Source organism: Macrobrachium nipponense, chromosome 1, assembly GCF_015104395.2.
Source record: "Macrobrachium nipponense isolate FS-2020 chromosome 1, ASM1510439v2, whole genome shotgun sequence".
NCBI classification, from domain to species: Eukaryota; Metazoa; Arthropoda; class Malacostraca; order Decapoda; family Palaemonidae; genus Macrobrachium; species Macrobrachium nipponense.
In genome coordinates this window covers 77,743,231-77,766,579 of record NC_087200.1, presented here as the reverse complement: position 1 = coordinate 77,766,579, position 23,349 = coordinate 77,743,231, and the positions used below count along the sequence as shown (strand labels likewise).

The 23,349-nt window shown below is 43.7% G+C and overlaps 1 protein-coding gene across 1 annotated transcript in view; it reads right to left on the bottom strand.

Annotated features, from left to right (window-relative positions):
* LOC135218836 (cyclin-G-associated kinase-like) overlaps positions 1–23,349 on the bottom strand; it is a gene marked incomplete in the record, with an annotated part of 495,799 nt that overhangs the window by 449,763 nt on the left and 22,687 nt on the right. Inside the window, 3 exon segments of the mRNA XM_064255283.1 lie at positions 1,254–1,415; positions 9,398–9,504; positions 18,482–18,656. Of these exon segments, the coding sequence (XP_064111353.1) occupies positions 1,254–1,415; positions 9,398–9,504; positions 18,482–18,656 (444 nt within the window).

The following is a 23,349-nucleotide window of genomic DNA, read 5'->3' as shown; positions in this document are numbered from 1 at the left end:
GTGTTTACATCATAATCTAGGCCATGAAGCTCTCCAACACTCTTCAAGGAAGCAAAGGCCAGGAGGAAAACTGTTTTCAAAGTCAGTTCCCTGTCTGACAATCAACGTAGTGGTCCAAATGGAGTCCAAGTGAGACTACTCAGAACCAGAGTAAGGTCCCACATAGGAGATTTGAGTTCTCTGAAGTCTAGGTGAACAACGCTGTTCAAAGCTCTTGAACAGCATAGAGATCCCAGGATGAAGTGATGTCCACACCTTCCAGATGTAGAACTAACCCCAAGACAGCCCTGTAGCCTTTGATAGCAGACACAGAGAAATGCTTTTCTGCTCTGAGGAAGATCAGAGAAACCCTATCAACAACACCAATCACAGTAGATGGCCCACTTGCCCTGGTACACAACTGACGAAGATCTCCCAAGGTAGCTAGACATCTGAGTTGCTGTGAAGAGATAGGGACCCTACCGACTGGTGGTACCTCTCCACATGAGGTTGGCAGCGAAGGTTATGCCAAGGGGGAATTTCTCTCGGAACCACTAACAGAAGACAGAACTGGGAACCACTCTGCTTAGGGCCACAAAGGAGCTACCAGGGTCATCCTGAGATATGATGAAACCCATCACTCTGTTCAGAACATAACAGATTGTGCAGAACGGAGGGACGACGTACACTTCTGAATCGTCCCAAGGATGCTGAAGGGCATCCTCCTCCACAGCAAATGGATCCTAGATCACCGAAAAGTAGATCTCTAGATTCCTGTTGAAGCTCATTGCGAAGAAGTCTAACATAGGTTTTTTCCCCACCAGAGGAAGGAATGGCCTTTCCACTATGTCCTGATGCAGAGACCACTCCATACCTAGAACTTGACTTCGACAACTTAGCTTGTCGGCCACCACATTCCTCTTGCCTAGAATGTACCTGGCCATGAGCTCCTCTGAGTTGTCGATCGCCCAATGGTTTAACTCAACTGTCAACAAGTGAAGTTGGCGACATCATAAAGATTTATGTCTACTATAACATAGAACTAAAATGAAGTGCAGTGCTTTGCATAACTTGTGAAATTATGAAGAGCTCAGATACACTTTGGTCCCCTGGCTACCTATGCCACAATGCATATTATCAACAATAATAAAAAATCCCGAGACATTCTAAAACTGAAATATCATATATGGGATATCCTTCAAGAAGAGGATTTATATACGATTTGTAACTTTTTTCTTTTATTCATGAATAACAACCAATGTTTGATAACTCACCTCCTCCTCCAGTAGTCCTCGTTGATTTGCATTCCAACCCAAGTCAACTTCATAGGATTTAGTCATAGCTGAGCCAAAATCACATAACTTCACAACCCCAGCATCACTAATTAGAAGATTCTCAACTTTAAGGTCCCTGTGAGTAATAGGAGGTGTCTGTGCCTGAAAAAAAGAAAAGAGAGAAATTCAGATCAATGACAGTTAAAACAACTAATCTGTATCTCCTGTAAAATAACTAAATAGAACATTAAAAAAACTACATCATGAAATATGTTATCTACCATAGAAGCCAGGGTTTCAAAACCATGTTGCTATTAGATATCACTGTGAGATACATAAAAAATGTTAAATCTAAAAACCTTTAATCATTTAAAACTAAATTGTAAGAATGAATTTAGACATTTATAAAAATATCAAACTTGTTTGCCCAAGCGGTCAAGAAAAGACTGACACGGTGTCGTAGATGCATGGCCCTTGACCACTCTTCACCCGATATACGCACGCATTGCCAGATCTCACAAGATTCCTTGCTTTCATCTGTGATTTAACCGGATCCAGCAAGGCGCTAAAAATTATCCTATTGTTAAGACCGAAGGTTTGTTCGCTTATGAACAACTTGTAACCACAGGAGATATACATATATCATGAGGGCATAGTGAATAGTCCTAAAATTTTGCCAATCACAGATTACAAATTTTGAGAACATTCAGGTTGCCCAGAACCAAACTGGCAGGATATGAGGAGAAAGTAATTTTCAGTCAGTCCTATGATAATTAGAACTGCAACATCAAATGAAAAGACTGCATTCTTAAAACAGGCAAGTCATGACTACCACAACATAGACTGATATGCAATGAATTCACTAGGATAGACACAAGCAAGATAAAAATGATATTGTTATGATACAATAAAGTTTGTTCATACTTACCTGGCAGATATATATAATCAAGTACCCACCCACCTCCCCTCAGGGGACAGTGGAAATAAAAATTATGAATAGAAAATGGGAATGGTTCCTGATACCCGCCTCCCAGCGGCGGGAATGGGTACTAACCACCTGGCCGACCACTGCGTGTGTCGGAAGTTTTTAAAATTCTGTTGGATTTCAGAAAATACAGCTATATATATATCTGCCAGGTAAGTATGAACAAACTTTATTGTATCATAACAATATCATTTTGTTCATGAAACTTACCTGTCAGATATATATATAGCTGAATCCCACCGTTGGAGGTGGGAAGGGACAGAATAGAAGGATTTTGGGAAACAAATGCATGCAGATGATTTACATCTTGGTTCCACCCGTTAGCATAGCTGGCTTCGTGGTTACTGCCACGTAAGTCTGCTTGTGCTACTAGAGTTGCCAGCGAGGTAGAGACCTATATAGCTGGTGCACTCCAGATGATCTGTCAACAGGGGCGAGACCACGACGTGACTAGACCATATTGACCATACCATGAGGGCTAAGAAGTAAAATAAATATATATATAAATATATATATCACCACCTGACCAACCTAGCCAAAGTTAAGGTGTGTTAACTAAAGCTTAAGAGTTAAGAAGTCGCCGTTGTCGGCGACTCAACAACTAAATTAAGAGCTCTTCCTAACCATTTTCTACAGGATAGGATGAGTGGTACTTCTTGCCCCCAAAATTGTGTCTGCAGACACGTATGGCCCTAGCGAGCAGCAGATCTCATATGCCATCTTCACATCTCGCAGGGAGTGTGAAGTGAACACAGAGTTGCTTTGCTAAAACATGGTACTCAGGATGTTGCTGAGTGCCATGCTCTGTTGAAATGCTTCCGAGGCCGCGCCCTCACCTCGTGAGCATTCAGATAAAAAGATTTCAATCTTTGTGCAAACATAATGAAGGGAGCATTTTTGAAAGAACTCCTTAACACTAAAGCCAGGGTGTTCTTCGATATGGGCAAGTCTGGTCTTTTTCGGAACACTGCAGATTGCCCGAATGATTTCGACTTTCTTGAGTTTTATGTAGATAAAACTTGAGAGACCCGACAGGGCACAGGACTCTCTCTGGCTCCTGCCCACTAACTTGTGCCATCCTTGCTTCCAAGCTCCTGGCCCAAGGACAAAACGGGTTTCCATTCTTAGGCCACAACGGAAGGCTTAGAGAGCACACCGCCTTGTGTTCTCTAAAGCCAAAACTTGTGACGATGGCTTAAAATCTCACTAACCTCTTTGTCGTATCTAGGGTGGTTAGAAGAAGGCCTTCCTGATCACATGCAAGAAGTTAACAGGTAGGAGAGGTTCGAATGCTTTGACATCAAGAACTTCAGACTACGTCTAAGTTCCATATTGAAAGCTTCGATCTGGACATGCACAGTCAGTCCGTCTGTACTAAAGTCAGGTGACCGACCAGTTGACCAGTCAGACGAATCAAGGACAGCAAGGCTATACCCTGAAGACCATAAGGCACTATTCTTCGCTGAAGGATGAGGTGTCTGGACTGCCTGGGCGATTCAATCTAAGCAAACCTTGGGGGTGTATCAACGCAACCCAACGTCGTCAGCGAATCAACTCCTGACTCGAGCTTCTGGTGCCAGGAGAAAGGAGCGAGGAGCAAAAAGGCGATTCAGTCCCGAAGGAAGAATGCCTGACAGTCCAACCTGGTCTCATGTTACACGATCATCGGGGGTGTATAAACGCAACCGACTTCGTCAACAAGAAACTCAGGGCTACTATATGTCGCCTGATCTCGCACGAGTGTCTGACTCCGAGAAAACAGGTGAGACCAAAAGTAGATGGTGAGCGAGTTTCGAGATTCCACAGAACTCAAAGATCGTGAAGGGCTTTGTTGTTTGACAGAATCAAATCTCTAAGCCCAAAGGCCGTCAACAACATATTTGCGTATTCTTTAATAGTTGTGACTGCCAGCTTATCCCATTCTTCAGACGGAAATGGAAGACGGTAATCTTATTCCTGTCAACATCTCGATAGTCTGAACGTAGTCAGACTCAGAGCGGAGAGGTTATAGGTACCTTTCGAGTTAGAGTAGACCGACTCTCTCGGAAAAGGTCCTTGGAAAGTGAACTAGGAAGGACATGACCTCTGTGAATCCAGGATCCTGAAGGCCAACATGGGGCGATCAGCGTCATTGTCGCTCCCTGTGACGTCATAAATCCTCTTATTACATTTCCTAAGCGATTGAAAAAGGGGAAAAGAGACTAAACATCCATCCCCGTTCAATATCATAGGATGGCGTTTAATAGGATACCGATTCCCTGGATCAAGGAATAAGAGGGCAGAGAAGAAGAAGCCTCTTCGTCCTCAACATATCGAAGAGAAGAATGAAAGGGCGTCCCTAAAGTCTCCACAACTCTCAACATACTTCTAAAGAAAGATTCCACTCGGAAGTCAATAGTTGCTGCCGTCGATCGAGACGATTCGTACGGACTTTTGCAATCCTGTAACGAACCTCTAGAGGATCGTTACATTCTACGCCTGTTGCTATAATAGGCTCTTTCTCGTAAACTCGAACAGGGACCGAGAGAAGATACTTCTTAAGATATGAGAGAACTGTGGAATATCAGAGTTGATCTGGACCACTGGTTCCAAAAACTCGTTTCGAGGACTGGAGGGACGACCGAATTGCTTTTACTTCTTTCAGATTAAGATCCAGGACATCTGAAACCTATCCAGATGTCCGAAACACCTTCTTTCTATCACTAAGGTAAGGTGATAGACGCACTGAGAGATGTTTCAAGGAATCATTCCTAGATCTTGAATAATATTCAGTTTCCCGGTAGGAAAAAACTGTGGAGGTCTGAATTGCAGTCTATTCGGGGAAACAAACTTCTTCAGGAAGGAAATGGTCCCCAGCAAGCTCCTCCATTCCCTCCCCGAGTATGCTTACTTCCCTAATAAGGCTGCGCTTTGCCTAAGCAGGAGAGCATATAAAAGTGCAATGTTGCGGTAGACTCGTAGTTCTATACCGTGCGGTAACGAGCACCGAAAGGATTAAGAGATAACTCTGTGAACATAGTAAGACAAAACGAATGCAACGTTTATTCATTCACGTAAGAAATCCCCTCAATCTTAGGCTAAAGTCCGTGATTGTGGGACAGAGATACAGTTAGTCAGTCAATCCCGCAGGAAAGACGTAACCGCCAGCACAGAGATACGGTTAGTCAGTCAATCCCGCAGGAGAGAGAGACGTAACCTACGGCGCATGACAGCGCACGATCTGTTACTGGCTCGGTTGGAGGCAGGCTGCTTGGAGAACAGACACAGCAGCAGCCAGCCGCTTACGAACGTCGTCTCTTAACTTTATGTCTGGGTTGCCAGCTACCCTATTCTACGAAGAAATAGGTCCGTTATTTTTTGAGCAGAAAGAGACTCTCAAGCTGGAATATTTAAGCGAAACAGAAAACGCTAAATATATAGATGCGTTTGTGTCATCAGAACACTACCATACAACGGTAAAAGATAAATCGGAAACTCCTGGAAGGCTGCAGGGAGTAACGATTAAATGTCCTTAAAATAATAGACAATAGAGCTCTCGGTTGCCATCCGAAGAAGTAACTACAGCAAGCGTATATGACTTGAACCAACCAGTAGTAAAATAACGCAAGGCAAAATATGATATTATATTACAATAAAGTTTGTTCATACTTACCTGGCAGACATATATATAGCTGAATTCGGAAATACAGCTACATACATATCTGACAGGCAAGTTTCATGAACAAAACTTAGAGAATCGAAGCAGACAGCTGAAGCTTCTTATGTTACTGGACATAAGCGGTCATTGCCGTAGTCTACAAGTCTATTTCTTGTACGAGTCTGCGAATGATGAATGAGAGCTCTTCCGAATCTTATCAATAAGAACTTATCCACTTACGCAATATAAAGTTAAAGATGTTTGTCAATGAGAACTAACCCATTTACGGGACAAAGATATTTTGTCAATGAGGGGATACCCACTTACTTGACAAAACGATAGTATATTGTCAATGGGGGAAAATCACTGAATTGACAAAACGTAATCCAGGAAGTCGAGCATATTATTTTTCCGATTCCCGTATCAATTCGTTTATTGGCAGAATGGCAAAGAAAGTCCTGTCTTGCGCTTTCCTGAAGAGCGTCCTCTTGATGAGTGCTTTTGCAAGAATCCTACCGAAAGTAGTCGAGCGTCATGACGTGTAGGACGACGAGCTTTTACATAACTCGTAACTGCCTTATCACAACTCGTAACTGCCTTATCACAAAGTCTTGACTGCGGTGGAGCAAACGAGATCTTCCCTTGAGCTTTCCTTAACTCCATCCACCTATGCGAAAAGCAATATTAATTGACAGAGACCTCTTGAATTCATGAACCCGATGTCTTGCTGGGTTTCGAAGAAGAAGTTGTCTGTTCACTTTAAGCTTCCTCCGAAGCACTGCCTACTTCACATTCTTTGCAGGTGAGGTGGAAGGTATCACTGAAGGTAGAGGTAAAAATTCTTTAGGCCCAAATCTGAAACAAGAGCTTGAAGAGTTCAACAGAAACGTTCAGCCAGGCGACACACCTGGCGTGCGCTGGTGCACGCTCGGCGTCCACTGGAGCGCGCTCGGCGTCCACTGGCGCGCGCTTGGCGTGCACCCGCACGCGCCTGGCGTCCATCCGAGTGTCCCGTCCAAGTCGAGAGGGAACGCCTTCTTATTCTGACAGTAAAAAAGCTTGGACGTCCGCTCTCAAAAGCTTTCTGCTACTATGACTTCTTTTACGTATTTCTTGGTGGAAAGACGGACACGAGTTCAGGCGACGTTCGCCTTCTTACTTCTCACTGAAACACATAACGAGAGAGAGAGAGAGAGGACGTGAAGCGTCCTCTTCTATAAAGCTTCTATTTAGAGGGCGCGAGTCCTTCCGAAAGCTCCAACCCCTGCACGGGGAGGACGCTTCGGAGGACGAGAAGCAATCCTTCAGGATTCGTGCACGCACACGCACTTTGGCAGTCTGGGGATTTTCATCAGAAACTGCCGAAGGCACGCCAGATCGGTGGGGGCTCCTTGTAACCCTCCTTAGGCTTTCGACATGCTCCCTCCCCGAGTCCTGGGAGTCAAGCAGAGGTCCCGGCCTAGAGGCGAAACGAGGCCGATCTGACGCACCCTCCACTACACAAGGGGTATCACTGCACTTCTGCACTTCACTTTTGCTCTCTAAAGCAAGCACTTTCGATTCTAAGTTACGAATCGAAAGAGTATCAGAGAAAGGGCAATTCCTCTACAGACACTGTTTTAGGGCCCGAAGGCAACACTACAGGGTTAGGAGTAAACAATTACAGAAGTAGCACTCTTCAACAGCAATGAAGGATGAGCGAGCACCTCTCGTAGACATATACATAGCCCGTAGGCCATACTACAGGGTTAGGCAAAATAAAGTCTACAGGAAGGTTAGCAGGTTCACTACCCTGACTTTTGTTACTGATTAATTGCGTACATACGAATCATACGGCTTCCTTACGGAATTAGACATGTTTACTGATTAATTGCGTACATACGAATCATACGTCTTCCTTACGGAATAGACAAAGTCTCACACTCCTTACATGCCAAATCTCAACAAAAAAGCAAGACCTATACCACTCGTACATACCAAGTGTGGATCTACCGAAGCTTTCGGTAGCCACACCCTATCTTTGCAGACAACCCCGTCTGAAACTAGCCTAACTAGATTCAGATATCTTATGCAAAAATGAATCAAATTCAAATCAATTTAAGATAGCGTATGCCTAGCCACAAATCCAAGTAAATAAATCAAAAGACAATTAGGATACTTAGCGGCAATGAAGTTTCCAAAATCCTAAGACGGAGGTACTGAAAACAGGTGTTTTCAGCACCGGCGACAGAAAAATTATGAATAGAAAATGGGAATGGTTCCTAACCACCTGGCCGACCACTGCGTGTGTCGGAAGTTTTTAAAATTCTGTCGGATTTCAGAAAATACAGCTATATATATATCTGACAGGTAAGTTTCATGAACAAAATTTATATTCAAGAGCTACATGGCTGAGAAAAGGTTAAGCTGGGAAAAGACTGAAATATGACAAATAGACTGTTAGATAAAAATAAGTTGGCACTATAACAATAATGTCAAAACAAGAACCTTAAAATAGCATAAGAAAAGGGAATGTTTACAACACAGTATAATAGACAACAAAGGACAAGCTATATGAAAGAAGAAAAACACAGCAAAAATCATTATGAATCTACTAAATAATAAAAGAGTCTGAACTGAAAGAACCACTTAAGTTGTTCTCAAAGGGGTAGAGGAGCCTTGAAAATGAAAAAACCTAGGCACCATCAAGAACATGTGACCTTTAAATATAAATAGTGGAAAAGTAATCATAGGGGAGTTGGAAACAAATAAACAAGACAATACAAAAAAGAATCAGTAGATAACAAATGATTAGTACTTGAAGGTAAGAAGTGTTATTTGATTAGTGTCAGGACAAGCACAAGGCACCACTAAAGTTCATAAATAAGTGGTGGGGTTACACAATGATACTAACAATAGAGTACAGTTTCTGGTTTTCACCAAGAACCTACACATTGCTCCTCTTAAGGCTGAAGGAAGCCACAATGCTCCTCTTGTTACTGAAGGAAGCCACAAAAGAGCTACAAAGGATATGAGAAAGGAAGGTTCCTTGCAACAACTGTACGCAACCAATCTGGTGCAAATATCAGTACTTAAGGCCTCAGAAATGCTAAAAAAATATATATATATAAGTAGAATGGAGAAAATAGTACTGAACACCATTGTAAAAAGGACCAAAACCTTATCCCACTATAGTTGGGGATGACCATATATCAAACACTCATTTATGATAAGTGTTTGGCCAGTTATGGGTAGCATTGAGCAGTTTCCCATAACCTTGACATATTTCTGTACCACTACCATGGGATATTACTTGATTTCCTTAAAACCTTAACAAGCTTATCAACTCCTTTCCTTTGTATCCAAAGCACACTTTACACATGTATCATTACCAAGTACTTTTTTACTATCACGAGAATACTCATCCATTACCCTGAAATACCTTACTTAATTTTATTATTATAATTGCACACATTCTTTAAAGCCTTTTTACCATCTTATACAGTTTTTTTATTACATACTGAAAAAACAAAAAAAAATTACCTGCATATGCTGGACGGCTTTGGTGGTCTGGTACATGATGGTGCAAACCTGATCCACTGGCAAAAGCTTACCATCTAATAACCGTAAGGCATCCACTAACGAGCCCCCTGAAACAATAAAAGATGCATATACAGTAATACTTTGGGTTACGAACCGATTAGTATACGAATTTTTTAACTTACGAAGTGACGCCCTCATTCTGGAATACGAATTTTACTTGGAATACGAATGCACGAATTTCCATCACGGGAGGCCGCCTGCTTTGTTTACATCGGACATCGGATGAGCGTGGGATCTGCGAACCCATTTTTTTCGGCCAAAACTTAACGCCTGCTTTGTTTACATCGGACATCAGATAAGCGTGGGATCTGCGAACGCATTTTTTTCGGCCAAAACTTAATGAGGGTCACGTGACTTCCTCCCACGCATCCCTTGACCATTTTTAAACCATAACTCTTTCACTATCTTGCTGGCGGTTTATTGAACGCATCTGTCCGTGATACGCTCTCAAATTTGCTTAGTGATTTGCACACGTGTTGTGTTTCCGTGATAGTGCTTATACATTACTATTACCCAAATACTAAAGACAATGGCTCCCAAGATGACGAAGGCAAGCAGCAAGAAGGAAAGCATAAGAAAGAAGGAGATGATTACAGTCAAAATGAAGAAGGAAATTATCCAAATGCATGATAAAGGCGAGCGCGTGAAAGACATTGCAGCATTCTTCAAGCGGTCACAATCAAGGATCTGCACTATTTTGAAGAAAAAGGAAGAAATTAAAGCCAGTAAAGCATCAAAAGGTGTCACAGTATTGACGAAACAACGGCCTTATATTCTCGACGATGTTGAAATTTTCTCATGGTTTGATAACGACGAGAAGCAGCTGGCAGGAGATTCCGTAAGTGGAGAGCATCATTTGCGAAAAGGCTCGTAAGAGTGCAACAAATTTGTTTATCGATAATGGGTTGGGTCATTTCTATAAAATTTTAAAGAACAGGCAAAAGCAAGCCTCCATAGAAAAACTATTTTTCAAAAATTGTGAAAGACGACACAGTGTGCGTAAGCGTAAAATTAGTGATTGTGGTGAACGGTGCTCTCTAGAGAAAGAACCAGAAAGTCTTCCAGAAGTGTTCACGGAGGGAGATTTCCCCCCCCCCCCCAAAGCCCTAATTCTCTCCTCCTCACCCTTCCCCTTCTCCCGCACTCGCCAAAGGTAAAGTTCAGGTTTTACTGTGCATGCATATTAAATCTAGTGTTTATATTTAATTTCATTCTTCAATTTTATAATTTTATGCAATTCCTACACGAATTTTCAACCTTAGTGAATAAAAATAAATGGAAAAGTATGGTCATTCATGGTTGGGTGGAACGCATTATTTGCTTTTTATAACATTCTTATGGGAAAATCCATTTAGGTTACGAATTTTTTAGGTTACGAAGCAGGTTCTGGAACGGATTAAATTCGTAACCCAAGGTATTACTGTATACAAGTTTCTATGGCCAATAAAGTTACTGCTAGTATAAAATACAACATGAAAATGTTATTGTTAGTATACAATAAGGTTTTGTACATACTTACCTGGCAGATATATACTTAGCTATACGTCCTCTGACCGTTCACGACAGAAGTTCAAAACTCGCGGCACACGACAGTAGGTCAGGTGATCTACCTTACCCGCCGCTGGGCGGTGGCGGCTGTAAGAACCAATCTCCCTTTCCAGCCAGAATTTTTTCAATTTTTTCCTTCCACCGGTCTCCTGAGGGGAGGTCTGGGAGGGCCATCAATCGTATATATCTGCCAGGTAAGTATGTACAAAACCTTATTGTATACTAACAATAACATTTTGTACATGAACTTTCCTGTCAGAATATATACTTAGCTGATTGACACCCTTGGTGGAGGGAAAGAGACAGCAATATAAATATGGAAAAAAGGGGAAAACAACACTAGTTGTAGGATGTAAATACAACCTTGGTTCTTACCTGTTTAGGCAGAAGACTTCGTAGTTACTGTCTATGAGTCTGCGTTGCCTTAAGAGCTTCAGCGAGGGCGTGACCTACAGCTGACAGACTCTTTGGGTCTATCAAAGGGATTTGGTTATCCGCTTACTTGATAGAATCCGAGCAGGATCTGTCAACGGGGATTCGCCCACTTATATGACAGAACCTAACCACTATCATTGCAAGGAGCTCAAACATAAACCGATCACCTAACCAATCTAATCATTGTTAGACTACGAAATGAAAAACATGCCTACCCGCATGTTCTTTCAAACAACCAAAACTTACAACCTAACAAGGGAAAAATATATACTACTAAGGATATGTCTCAGCTCCCATGCCCCAGCACCGAATCCGCCGATACGTACGGCCTAACCCGAAGCATTTTCATAACGTAATTTTGACGTCTCTCAGATAGTGGTTTGCAAAGACTGAGTTGCAACGCCAGAATGTTGCCTTCATAATATTACTCAGGGATATGTTTTTGTTAAAAGTCAATGACGTGGCAATAGCTCTTACCTCATGAGCTTTGACCTTAAGAACTTTGAATTGACTTTCATCACATATCGCATGCGCTTCTTTCACCAGGCTTCTGATAAAGAAAGAAAGCGCATTCTTCGAAAGAGTCCTCCTTGGATCTCTTACAGAGCACCAAAGGTTGACATCATTGCCCTTAAGTTTTTTCTTTCTCTGTAGATAAAATTTCAAACTTCGTACTGGGCAAAGCGACCTCTCTGCTTCCTCACCTACTAATGCAGACAAGCTTGACTGCCCAAAGCTCCTAGGCCAAGGATTTGAGGGGTTTCTCGTTCTTGTCTAAGAACGAAGGAAGGAACGAACAGATAGCTGCATCTCCTCTGAATCCCACATTTCCTTCTAGTGCATGGAGTTCACTAACCCTCTTTGCAGAAGCCAATGCCATGAGAAAAATTGTCTTCTTCGTGAGGTCTCTAAACGAGGCAGACTGAGGCGGTTCGAACTTATTGGACCTCAGGTAACGTAGCACTACATCCAGATTCCAACTCGGAACCCCTGGAGAAACCTTCTTGGATGTTTCAAACGATATTATTAGATCATGAAGGTCCTTATCTTCTGAAAATGTTTAAGTTTCTGTGCCTAAACACTGCAGATAGCATGCTACGATAGCCTTTAATGGTTGATACCGCCAATCCACTTTCTTCCCTAAGGAAAAGTAAGAAGTGCTGCTATTTGGGTCACAGAGGTACTGGAAGAGGAAAGTGATGGTTCCTACACCATCGCCGAAAGACGTCCCACTTCGATTGGTAGACTCTAAGGGTAGAAGCCTTCTTGCTGCTGCGATAGCCGTTGCCAACTCTTGCAGAAAAGCCTCTCGTTCTGACCAAACTTTTGACAGTCTGAAGCCAGTCAGATCTAGAGCGGGGAGGTTTTTGTGATACCTCTCGAAGTGGGGTTTGTCTGAGCAGATCGATCCTCTGTGGTAATGTTCTCGGAAGATCTACTAACCATTCCAGTACCTCTGTGAACATACTTGCGGGCAAGGGCCAAAACGGGGTACAGCGTCATCCTTGCTGCCTCCGATTCTGCAAATTTCTTTAGAGTCTCTCCCAGTATCTTGAATGGAGGAAAAGCATACATGTCTAGAACCCTTCCAATCTAGTAGAAACGCGTCTATCGACACTGCCCTCGGGTCCGATATCGGAGAGCAGTAGTTGGCTATCCTCGCATTCTTGGCTGTGGCGAAGATCTATATGAGGCTTGCCCCAAAGCTTCCACAGGTCCTGGCAAACTCTTCGTGAAGAGTCCACTCTGCAGGCAGGACTTGATCTTTCCTGCTTAGGAGGTCTGCTCTGACGTTCTTTTCTCCCTGTACGAAACTGGTAAGGAGACAAATCTTCCTTTGCTCTGCCCAAAGCAGAAGTTCTTTTGCTGTCTCGTACAGGGAGAAAGAGTGAGTCCCCCCTGCTTCCTGATGTAAGCCAGGGCCGTGGTGTTGTCCGAGTTGATCTGTACTGCTGAAGCTAGGACGTGGGCTCGAAAGCTTTCAAAGCTAGCCAAACCGCCATCAGCTCCTTCTTGTTGATGTGCCAGGTCACCTGTTCCTTCTTCCCTTGTCCAGGTGCCTGACACTTCTCTTGAGCCGAGCGTTGCTCCCCAACCTGTTTCCGAGGCGTCGGAATACAACACTTGGTTGGGGTTCGGAATGTGAAGGGACATCCCTTCTGCAAACCTGAGAGGGTTGGCCCACCAAGAGAGGTCCTTCTTGATTTCCCTTGAGATCTCGAAGGAGAACTCTAGGTTTTGCGAACGACACCTCCAGTTTCGATGTAGAAAGAACTGGAGAGGTCTGAGGTGCAAACCTTCCTAGAGAAAGGAATTGCTCCAACGAGGAGAGTGTCCCAACAACTCATCCACTCCCTCGCTGTGCATACTTCTTCTCTAGGAAGGCTTTGACTTTCTCTGACCCTCGGGCTATCCGTTCTGGAGACGGAAAAGCCCGAAAATCAGAGAAGCCATCCGAATCCCCAGATAGATACGATCTTGACTGGGGATCAACTGAGAACTTTTTGAAAGTTCACCAAAAAGTCCCAGAGAACTTGCCATGAAAAGGGTCTTTTGTAGGTCCTCCAAACATCTTTTCTGCGACTTGGCTCTGATTAGCCAGTCGTCCAAGTAAAGGGACACTCTGACTCCCTCCAAATGTAGCCATCTTGCTACATTTTTCATTAGGCCTGTGAAGACCTGAGGGGCTGTTGAAAGGCCGAAGCACAAAGCCCTGAACTGGAATATCCTTCCTCCCATCATGAACCTGAGGTATTTCCTTGACGAAGGATGGATAGGCACATGGAAGTAAGCGTCCTGAAGATCTAGGGACACCATCCAGTCCCCTGGCCGAAGGGCCGCCAACACTGAGGATGTCGTCTCCATGGCGAACTTCCTCTTTTCTACAAAGAAATTCAGGGCGCTTACATCCAGAACCGGTCTCCATCCTCCTGAGGCTTTTGGAACTAGAAAAACGCGGTTGTAAAAGCCCGCTGAGGCAAGGGTCGCTCACTAGCTCTATAGCCTCTTTCTCGAACATTTGTTCCACTGCTTGTGTTAAAGCAAGGCTCATGATGGGATCCCTGTACCTGGCCACCAACTCCTCGAGTCGTTGTCAACGGTGGTCTTTCCGTAAAGGGAATCAGATATCCTTTGTCCGGATAATCGAGAGGGACCAGTTGCCGCTCCTCTCTTTGCCCAGGCTTCCGAGAATCTTAGAAGTCTGGCACCTACTTGGTGTTTTTGGAGGTCTACTTCCCTACTGCTTAGCTCTGACAGAGCGGTGAGAAGGATCTTACCTCTCTTGAAAGGTCTATTACCTCTCGAGGTAGAGGCTCTAGAAGGAGGCCCCCTCGAAAGGGCTCCTGTCTAGCTGGAGTCTCCTCTTCGTCTTCGTCTGGAAGGAGGGGTCCTAGGCTTCCGTGCCGACTCGGCGAGCATGTCCTGAGTCGCCTTCGCAGAGATAGATCCTGAGATGTCCTGTATTATCTTCTTCGGAAATAGCAGAGGCGAGAGCTGCGAATACAGAAGAGAGGCTCTTTGGGCATGCGAAACAGACTTAGTCAGAAAAGAGCAGAAGACTGATCTCTTCTTAAGGATCCCTGCTCCAAACAGGGAGGCTATTCGCTCGATCCATCTCTAACTGCTTTATCAATGCCACGTTAGAACACTGTTGAGATCTTCTGGCGAAATAGCATCCGGGTTCTGAGGGTCTTCTTAGCCAAAGACCCCAAAGACCAGTCAAGGAAGTTGAAGACTTCCAAGACTCTAAAACATTCCCTTCAGCAGGTGGTCAAGCTCGTTCATAGCCCAGGTAGTCTTAGCAGACAAAAAGAGCCGAGCGTGTGCTGCTGCATCTACCAGAGAAGAGAAGTCCGCATCCGCCGATGAAGGAAGACCCAGGCCTAGGGGTTCTCCAGACTCGTACCAAAAATCCCAGTCTGCCGTAAGCTTGGAAGGAGGGAAAGAAAACACAGTCTTCCCTTTCTCTTCCTTAGAAAGCAGCCAATCACCAAAACCTCTCAAAGCCTTCTTCATTGAGATGGTTGGCTTCATCCTCACAACAAGAGGAAACTTTCGTCTTCTTCGAAGTCGAGAATAAAGAGAGAGAGGACGGAGGAGCGACGGAGTAAGGGGAGTCTCCAAACTCTGAAGAAGGAGGATCTGGTAAGGATCTTATAGGACGAAACTGACGAGTCCTTCACCAAATCCTCTTCTGAAGGTTCAACTTCATCCACTGAAGAACCCTCCGCTTCTTTACGAGGCAGTTAGCCTTCTCTAAAGAATGCGCCTGCCTGTCCAGAGAGTGTCTAGTAGCAGACTGGGCGCCTATCAGGGGAAGCCAAAGTTTCTGGAGAGCTCCTCTCGAATGAGTCCTTCCTACTCTGATGAGTGCGTGCTCTTTGATCCTTAATCCTACTCCTAGAATTCCGGGCTTCCAAAGGGGAGCGCCTGCTAGGAGAGGAGAGCCTACTATGCTCAAGGCGCTTCTCAGGATCCATGCGCCTGTTCAAAGGAGAGCGGCTGCCAGGCGAGCTGCGCCTACCATGAGGCGAACGCCTACTAGGCTCTTGGCGCCTACTTACAGGAGAGCGAAGCCCTGGAGAAGGTCGCCTACTAGGAGACCGCGTCTACCATGCTCACAAACTTCGATCCAGACTTGTGTGTCTCTTCAAAAGGTAGTCTCCCAGAAGAGACATATCTTTCAGGCTCTACACGCCTGTCCTGAACCGAGCGGCTAAAAGGAGAGCCGCGCCTATCAGGAGAAAAGCGCCTACCTCCGCACCACGCTTGGGAGCGGCCGAGAGCGTCTACTTGGGGAGTAGCGCCTACTAGGCTCAAGCGCCTAACAAAAGGCGAGATCCTGTCTCTTGACGAATCCATCAAAGAGTAGGTTCTCTTATCCGGAGAATGAAGGATCTTCGGAAATGAGACGAGAAGACGAGGCTGTACGCCTCCTGTCTTTAGACGAACGCCTACTAGGCGCTAGATCCCTTCCTACTGGAGAGATGTAGTCACCAGGAGAAAGCTTCTTGGGCGATTGACGCCTGGAAGACGACAACGCGCCTGCCGAGGGAAGAGCGCCTCCTTCCATCCGCTGATACAGGAGAGAGAACCGACTCTGACTGAGACGGTAACACAGGCGAAGGAATCCTAGACTTCTTGACAGGGAGAGAGACGTCTTTCCGACGCGTTCCTCCTGCCAAGGAGCCCGCCAGCGCCGAAATCTGCGCTTGCAGTCCAGCAAGAATTCGAGCTGGAGATCTTGCAAAATCCTCCACCGGAGAGAGGCTCGAAGCCTACTATGAGGCGAGAACTCCTGCTCCCTCCTGGGTTTCTTGATCTCTACTTCCGGCTCTTCTGGAAAAACTTCCGGGCTGGAAGGAAAGGCGCCAGGAGCCTTCAGGCTCTCTTCAGCGGTCGCGAAGAATCCGAGGCGCTCCATCCTCTTCTAGGCGAAGGTGAGGAAGAAGAAGAGAAGCATTGGCGCAATACCTCCTTCTTCGCGCGAACAAGGGCAGCCTGGTACGAGCATCAGGATCTACCGAGGGGAGCGCCTGATCGGTGGAGTTCTCCCTAACCTTCCTGCGGCTGTTGACTTTCCTCCTCCACTGGGACTGGGAGTCTGGAAGAGGTCTAGGCCTGGAAGCATTAAGGAGCCGATCAGACGCACCCTCCACTGCACTGGGGTCACTGCACAATTCACCTTCACTACTCTTACCTTGCAAACGAACGAATCTTCTTTTCCATGCTAAGGATCGTGGCTCTCTGGTTGCCACTCCGTAGTCGTATCCTTAGTTCGATGCAGGGCGCAGGAGCTGAAAACTGGAGAAGGTTCTAATGCTACAAAAGGATTTCTTCTACCGCTAATACGAGACTTACTAGAACTCCTAGACGAAGCCTTCTCACCCTGTCTTTCTCTAACTTCCTCAAGTAGGAAGAAAGAGCCTTCCATTCACCCTCATCCAACTTCTCACACTCATTACACGGGTTAACAAAAGAACATTCTTTCCCTCTACATTTAAAGCAAACTGTGTGAGGATCTACCGTAGCTTTCGGTAGTCTCACCTTGCATTCATCCATAGAGCACACCCTAAACATAGAAGATTAAGATTCTTAACCTCTAACTCAGACATCTCGAAATCAAAGAAAAATCCAAATCAATATCCAAAAACAATCCACAAATGCGTATGCCAAGCCAACAAGATCAGGTACTTCACCGAAAGTCAGTCCAAATAAATCCACGGCAACGAGAATTGAATAAAGCTGTCAGGAGGTAACAACCACAGGTGTAGTCGTCACCGGCGACAGAAAAATTCTGGCTGGAAAGGGAGATTGGTTCTTACAGCCGCCACCCAGCGGCGGGTAAGGTAGATCACCTGACCTACCTGTCGCGTGTGCCGCGAGTTTTGAATTCTGTCGTGACGTCAGAGACGTATAGCTAAGTATATATCTGACAGGAAAGTGCATGTACAAAATTATTAATCTCTTTCCCAACATGGTACACCATATTGTTGCCTTATGCTGTGTGAAAGACAGTTTACTTTTAACACTAATATTTAACGGGGCTGAGAAAAGTGTGGTATTAATCATCCCCTAAGGAAAAAGCACCACAGCTTTACAAAAAATAATCTGGCCCATTTCAAAAGTAGAGGTGAAGCTCTGTTATACAATGGTTAGTATCTAAAACCTAACATTTTAAAAAACCTCATCTAAAACCTAACATTTTAAAAAACCTCACTCAAAACCAGATTTTTTAAAAAAGAATTCAACACCCACTGACAGTTCCAGGAATACTTTACTGAAACATGAATATTTAAGGAAAAATTATCTGGACTCTTCAAACTACATCACTGCCATCTGAACAAACATCCAGACCAACATCTTATTGAAATCAAATCGTTGTCATTCATATATTTTCCATTTCATGAACATTGGTACAAAAAAATATTAAGCAAGTGATGATTACTCAGCCTGAATGTTACATCTGTTAACAGAAATTTGTAAACAGCAAAAATTTACTTCAAATCAAGAGCTCATAAAGTTAATATAGACACCAACCTGTGCATAATTCACTCAGGAGTAGGAACTCGTGCCGGTTCTCTTGACTTTTAGTCTTGTCAATGATAGATGCTGCGATAAAATCAACTATGTACGGATGACCTGAAAGTTGCTTGGAGATTGTAATTTCCTGACGAATTGCATCACATGCTGCTTGATCAGTTCCCAGAAGCCGCTATTAGTGAAAAAATAAAGTAAGGAAAATGTTTAGCACTAAACAAATCTAACTGAACAAGGTAGTAAATGTCTGAAAACAAGTCTCATTCTAATATGAAATTTTCAAAATGGCTAGATGTACTAAATCCAGAGGACGGGCTTCATAAAACAGTTTTAATATTGTGAGCAAGAATCTAATTCTCTCTCTCCCTCTGAAAAATCTAACTAGTGCCAAGACTATTAAATGTTGGAAATCCCAAGGTCTCTCGGTCCAATGGATCTGCAAAAAAGTCAGTTAAGTTACCAAAAAAAAAAGGGGTTTAACCAGATCAGTGAGCCTTAAAACCAGGTTACACACAATGAAATGACATAATTTACTCTAAAAGACAACTGGATTTCAGTGGTCCTTTCAAAAAACCATCCATCAAACATTCCTTGTGCTTGTGGTAAGCCATGGAATGGAATAGAATACAGTGAACCCCTGTACTATTCGCGCACTCTAGATTCGCGGACTCACGTATTTGCAGATTTCCCTCTGGAACATATACCCGCATTACTCGCAGAAAATTTGCCTATTCACTGTATTTTTCTTTGAGAAATATCAACAAATTCCTGGTTTTTTTTTATCAATTTCATCATAAAATGCCCTTTTAGAGATAAAAACAGGCTTTAGGCCAAAGGACAAGTGCTGAGACCTACAAGGTCATTCAGCGCTTGTGGTAAGCCATGGAAATGAGTCTCACATTTCTCATTTTAACAAACAACTGAAAATCTGTTTCTACAAGGAACTAAAAATGATGATTTCCTGCTTATCAAGATTATTTTGTGGTCTTTTGCCATGATACTAACTCAACATCCTCCACTGCAATATGAAAAAACAAAACTATTGAAGAAACAACTTCGTATACCTATGAACATCTAAAACTTCTACTGCTCGAGGAGTAAATAACAGAAGTTTTCTGCCATAGTTACCTTCACACTCTTACAATTATAAAGTTTATAATTACATTTTTCATCACATTTTCTTATTAATTATTTCTTCAGTTTCCATAACAGTAAATGAAGTATGGACATCTTACAATATCTTAGACCATTCAACATAAGTGAAAAAATTACACTCCACACATTCTGCACACAGTATGTAATAAAATAGAACCTTAGCCTCCTAGTAATTCCAGCTACAGTTTCTGCATATATTCTCAGAAATTAAATTTCTATGACCAAGTGAACATTGAATACAGTAAAACATTTTACTACAAGGTCATGAAAATGACATTTTTATAATAATATAAAGTTTCACTTATACTTACCCGGTGGTTACATATAGCTGTCGTCTCCTGACGTCACAGCAGAATTTGAAATTCGCGGTAGCGCTAAGGTTTGCGGTGATCCTCTACTCCCGCCCTCTACCGGGTACCGGGAACCATTCCAACAATAAATCAGAAGTTTCATGCCTACCTGTCCATATGAGGGGAGGAGGGCGGGCTTCGTTATGTAACCACCGGGTAAGTATAAGTGAAACTTTATATTATTATAAAAATGTCATTTTCACTTATATAACTTGCCCGGTGGTTACATATAGCTGATTGACACATTTAGGTGGTGGGACAATGGCAGCTAAAATAACAACTGTTGGAATTATCCGAAGATATAGGTTCCTTACCTTTAAAGACCGCTGACTCAGTGGTTACTGCCTCTGTAGTCTGCTGGCCTTTATTGTACCGACAGGATATATGGATCCGTGTGTCAGACACAATAATAAGTACTTGCCGTTGAGGATGTGACCGTAATGGACAAGACTATAATGCCCCTGCTCAGGGCGCAGTACAAATCACCACAAAATACAATGAAAAACGAGGGATCACCACAACCGTTTAAGAAATACGCCAAGACATTAAAAGACTGAAAGATACTCAAAAAACTCCCTGTATCTTCAGACAGCTTAAAAAATACAAAAAACATAATCAAGGAGAAAAGTTAGTGAGGATGGGATACATCCTTCTCTCCCTCACCCAATACCGTGTCAGTCACAACGAATGCCCAATGTACTGCAAATTTTCATATGTGGTTTTGCAAATCTGTCAGATAATGAGATGCGAAGACAGAATTGCTTCTCCAATATGTAGATTTAATAATGTCTTTCAAAGACAGATTACGTCTAAAGGCCATAGACGTAGACACTGCTCTAATTTCATGAGCTTTGATTTTAAACACTTTGATATCTGAGTCCTGACATTGTCCGTGTGCCTCAGAAATCAAATTCCTTAAAAAGAAGGAGAGCGATTTTTAGAAAGAGGACGAGAAGGATCTTTCACTGAACACCACAGGTTATCACTCTTACCTCTTATACCTTTGGTCCTTTGCACATAATGTCTAAGTGCTCTCACTGGACAGAGAAGACATTCAGGCTCATTAGGCCCCACTAACTCCGAAATGTTCTTTATAGAGAAAGAACGAGGCCAAGGACGTGAGGGATTTTCATTCTTAGCCAAAAAACCCAGCATTGATGAGCAAATGGCATTGCCTTAGCAATCCAACTCTCTTATCAATAGCATGCAGCTCACTGATTCTTCTAGCTGATGCTAAAGCACAAAGAAAAAGTGTCTTCCTAGTCAGATCTCTAAAAGAACTAGAGGAGATCGGTTCGAATCTATCTGACATCAGCCATTTAAGAACTACATCCAGGTTCCAAGCTACTGTTCTTGACTCCTTTGTCTTGGTCGTATCAAAGGAACGAATCAGGTCTGAGAGGTCTTGATTATTAGAAATGTCTAATCCCCGATGTCTGAACACAGAAGACAACATAGCTCTTATAACCCTAATCGTCTGGGTAGAAAGCTTCTTATTCTCACGAAGAAAAAGAAGAAGTTAGCTAACTGAGCTATAGAGGTCTTAGAAGACGAAATTCCTTCTTCTTTGCACCAAGCTCTGAATTTGACGCACTTAGCTTGGTACACTCGATCAGAGGATTCTCTTCTGGGTCTAGCAATAGCCCTTGAAGCTCTCTTTGAAAATCCTCTCTTTCTGAGGAGATGCTCGACAGTCTGAAGGCGACTAGTCGAAGAGCGGACAAGTTGTGATGGAACCTCAGAAAGTGGGGCTGTCTGAGTAGATCCTTCCTTAACGGTAACTCTCTCGGAAAGTCCGTCAACAGCAGTAGTAGATCCGGAAACCATTCCCTGGCCGGCCAAAAGGGGGCTATCAGAGTCATCCGGACGTTCTGATGACCTCTGAACTTTGCCAGAACTAATATGACAATTTGTCGAAAATTGCATTTTTCCTAACTATACAAACCTGAGGTCCTTTAACAATAGGAAGTAGCCAGCTGCCGCTAGCTACTTCCTATTGTTAAAGGACCGATGGTTTGTATTACGTATCGGAACAACTTAGCATTTTGAAAGGCGGAAAGGCATACAGATCCAGATTTGACCAGTCCAGAAGCATGGCATCCACTGTAAACGCCTCCTCGTCTGGAACTGGGGAGCAATACAGTGGTAGACGAGCTGTCTTGTTTGTGGCGAAGAGATCCAACTGAGGACATCCCCAAATCCCCCAAAGCTTCTTGCATATTTAAGGATGTAACGTCCACTCTGTGGAGAGGACTTGTCCTCTCCTGCTGAGAATGTCCGCCTTTACATTCTTCGAGCCTTGAATAAATCTTGTGCTCAAGACAATCTTGTTCTCTTTCGCCCAAATGAGTAGGTCTCTCGCTGCCTCGCACAGAGAGAACGAGTGTGTCCCCCCCCTGTTTTTTTATGTAAGAGAGAGCCGTGGTGTTGTCTGCTTGAACCAGCACTACTTTCCCTCTTACCTCTGTCTTGAAGTGCATTTGAGCAAATGAATCGCCTTCAACTCTTTTAGATTTATGTGCCAGCTTCTCTGATGAATCTGCCAAAGTCCCGACACTTCCTCTCCCCAGAGTAGCTCCCCACCCTTGTCCGATGCGTCTGACAAAAGCGTAAGGTTGGGGCTCAACTGGCTTAGAGACAAGCCTTCCTCTAGCCTTCCTTCTGATTTCCACCAAAGGAGGTCCTGTTTGATTCCTTACGAGATGGGGAACACGAAGGAGTCTGGGAACTTCTTCCTTTGCCACTTCTGCTTCAGGTAAAATTGAAGTGGTCTCATGTTGAGCCTGCCCAGACTTACAAATTGCTCTATTGAGGCCAAGGTTCCTAAAAGGCTCATCCACTGATTCGCCGAGCAAGTTTGTCTGACGAGAAATTCGTCTATCTTGTTCAGGCAAGAGTCGATCCTTTGGAGAGACGGAAAACGCCTGAAAAAGAACTGAATTCAGTCTCACTCCTAAATAAACTATCTCCTGAGAAGGAGTGAGACATGACTTTTCCTTGTTTACTAACAAACCTAGGCTTTCCGTCAGCCTTAAAGTCTTTTGTAGGTCCTCCACTCACTTCTGTCTGGACCTTGCCCTGAGAAGCCAATCGTCTAGATACATGGAGATTCGTATCCCGTCCAGATGAAGCCACTTTGCTACTGACGACAGAACTCTAGTGAACACTTGTGGAGCTGTCGACAGGCCGAAGCAGAGGGCCCTGAACTGATAAATGCGGCCCTAGAACACGAATCTCAGGAATCTTCTCGATTCCGAATGAATCGGATATGAAAATAGGCGTCCGAAGGTCTATGGAAACCATCCAATCTCCAGGATGAAGCGCTGCTAATACCGTTTGGGTCGTTTCCATAGAAAAATGTTA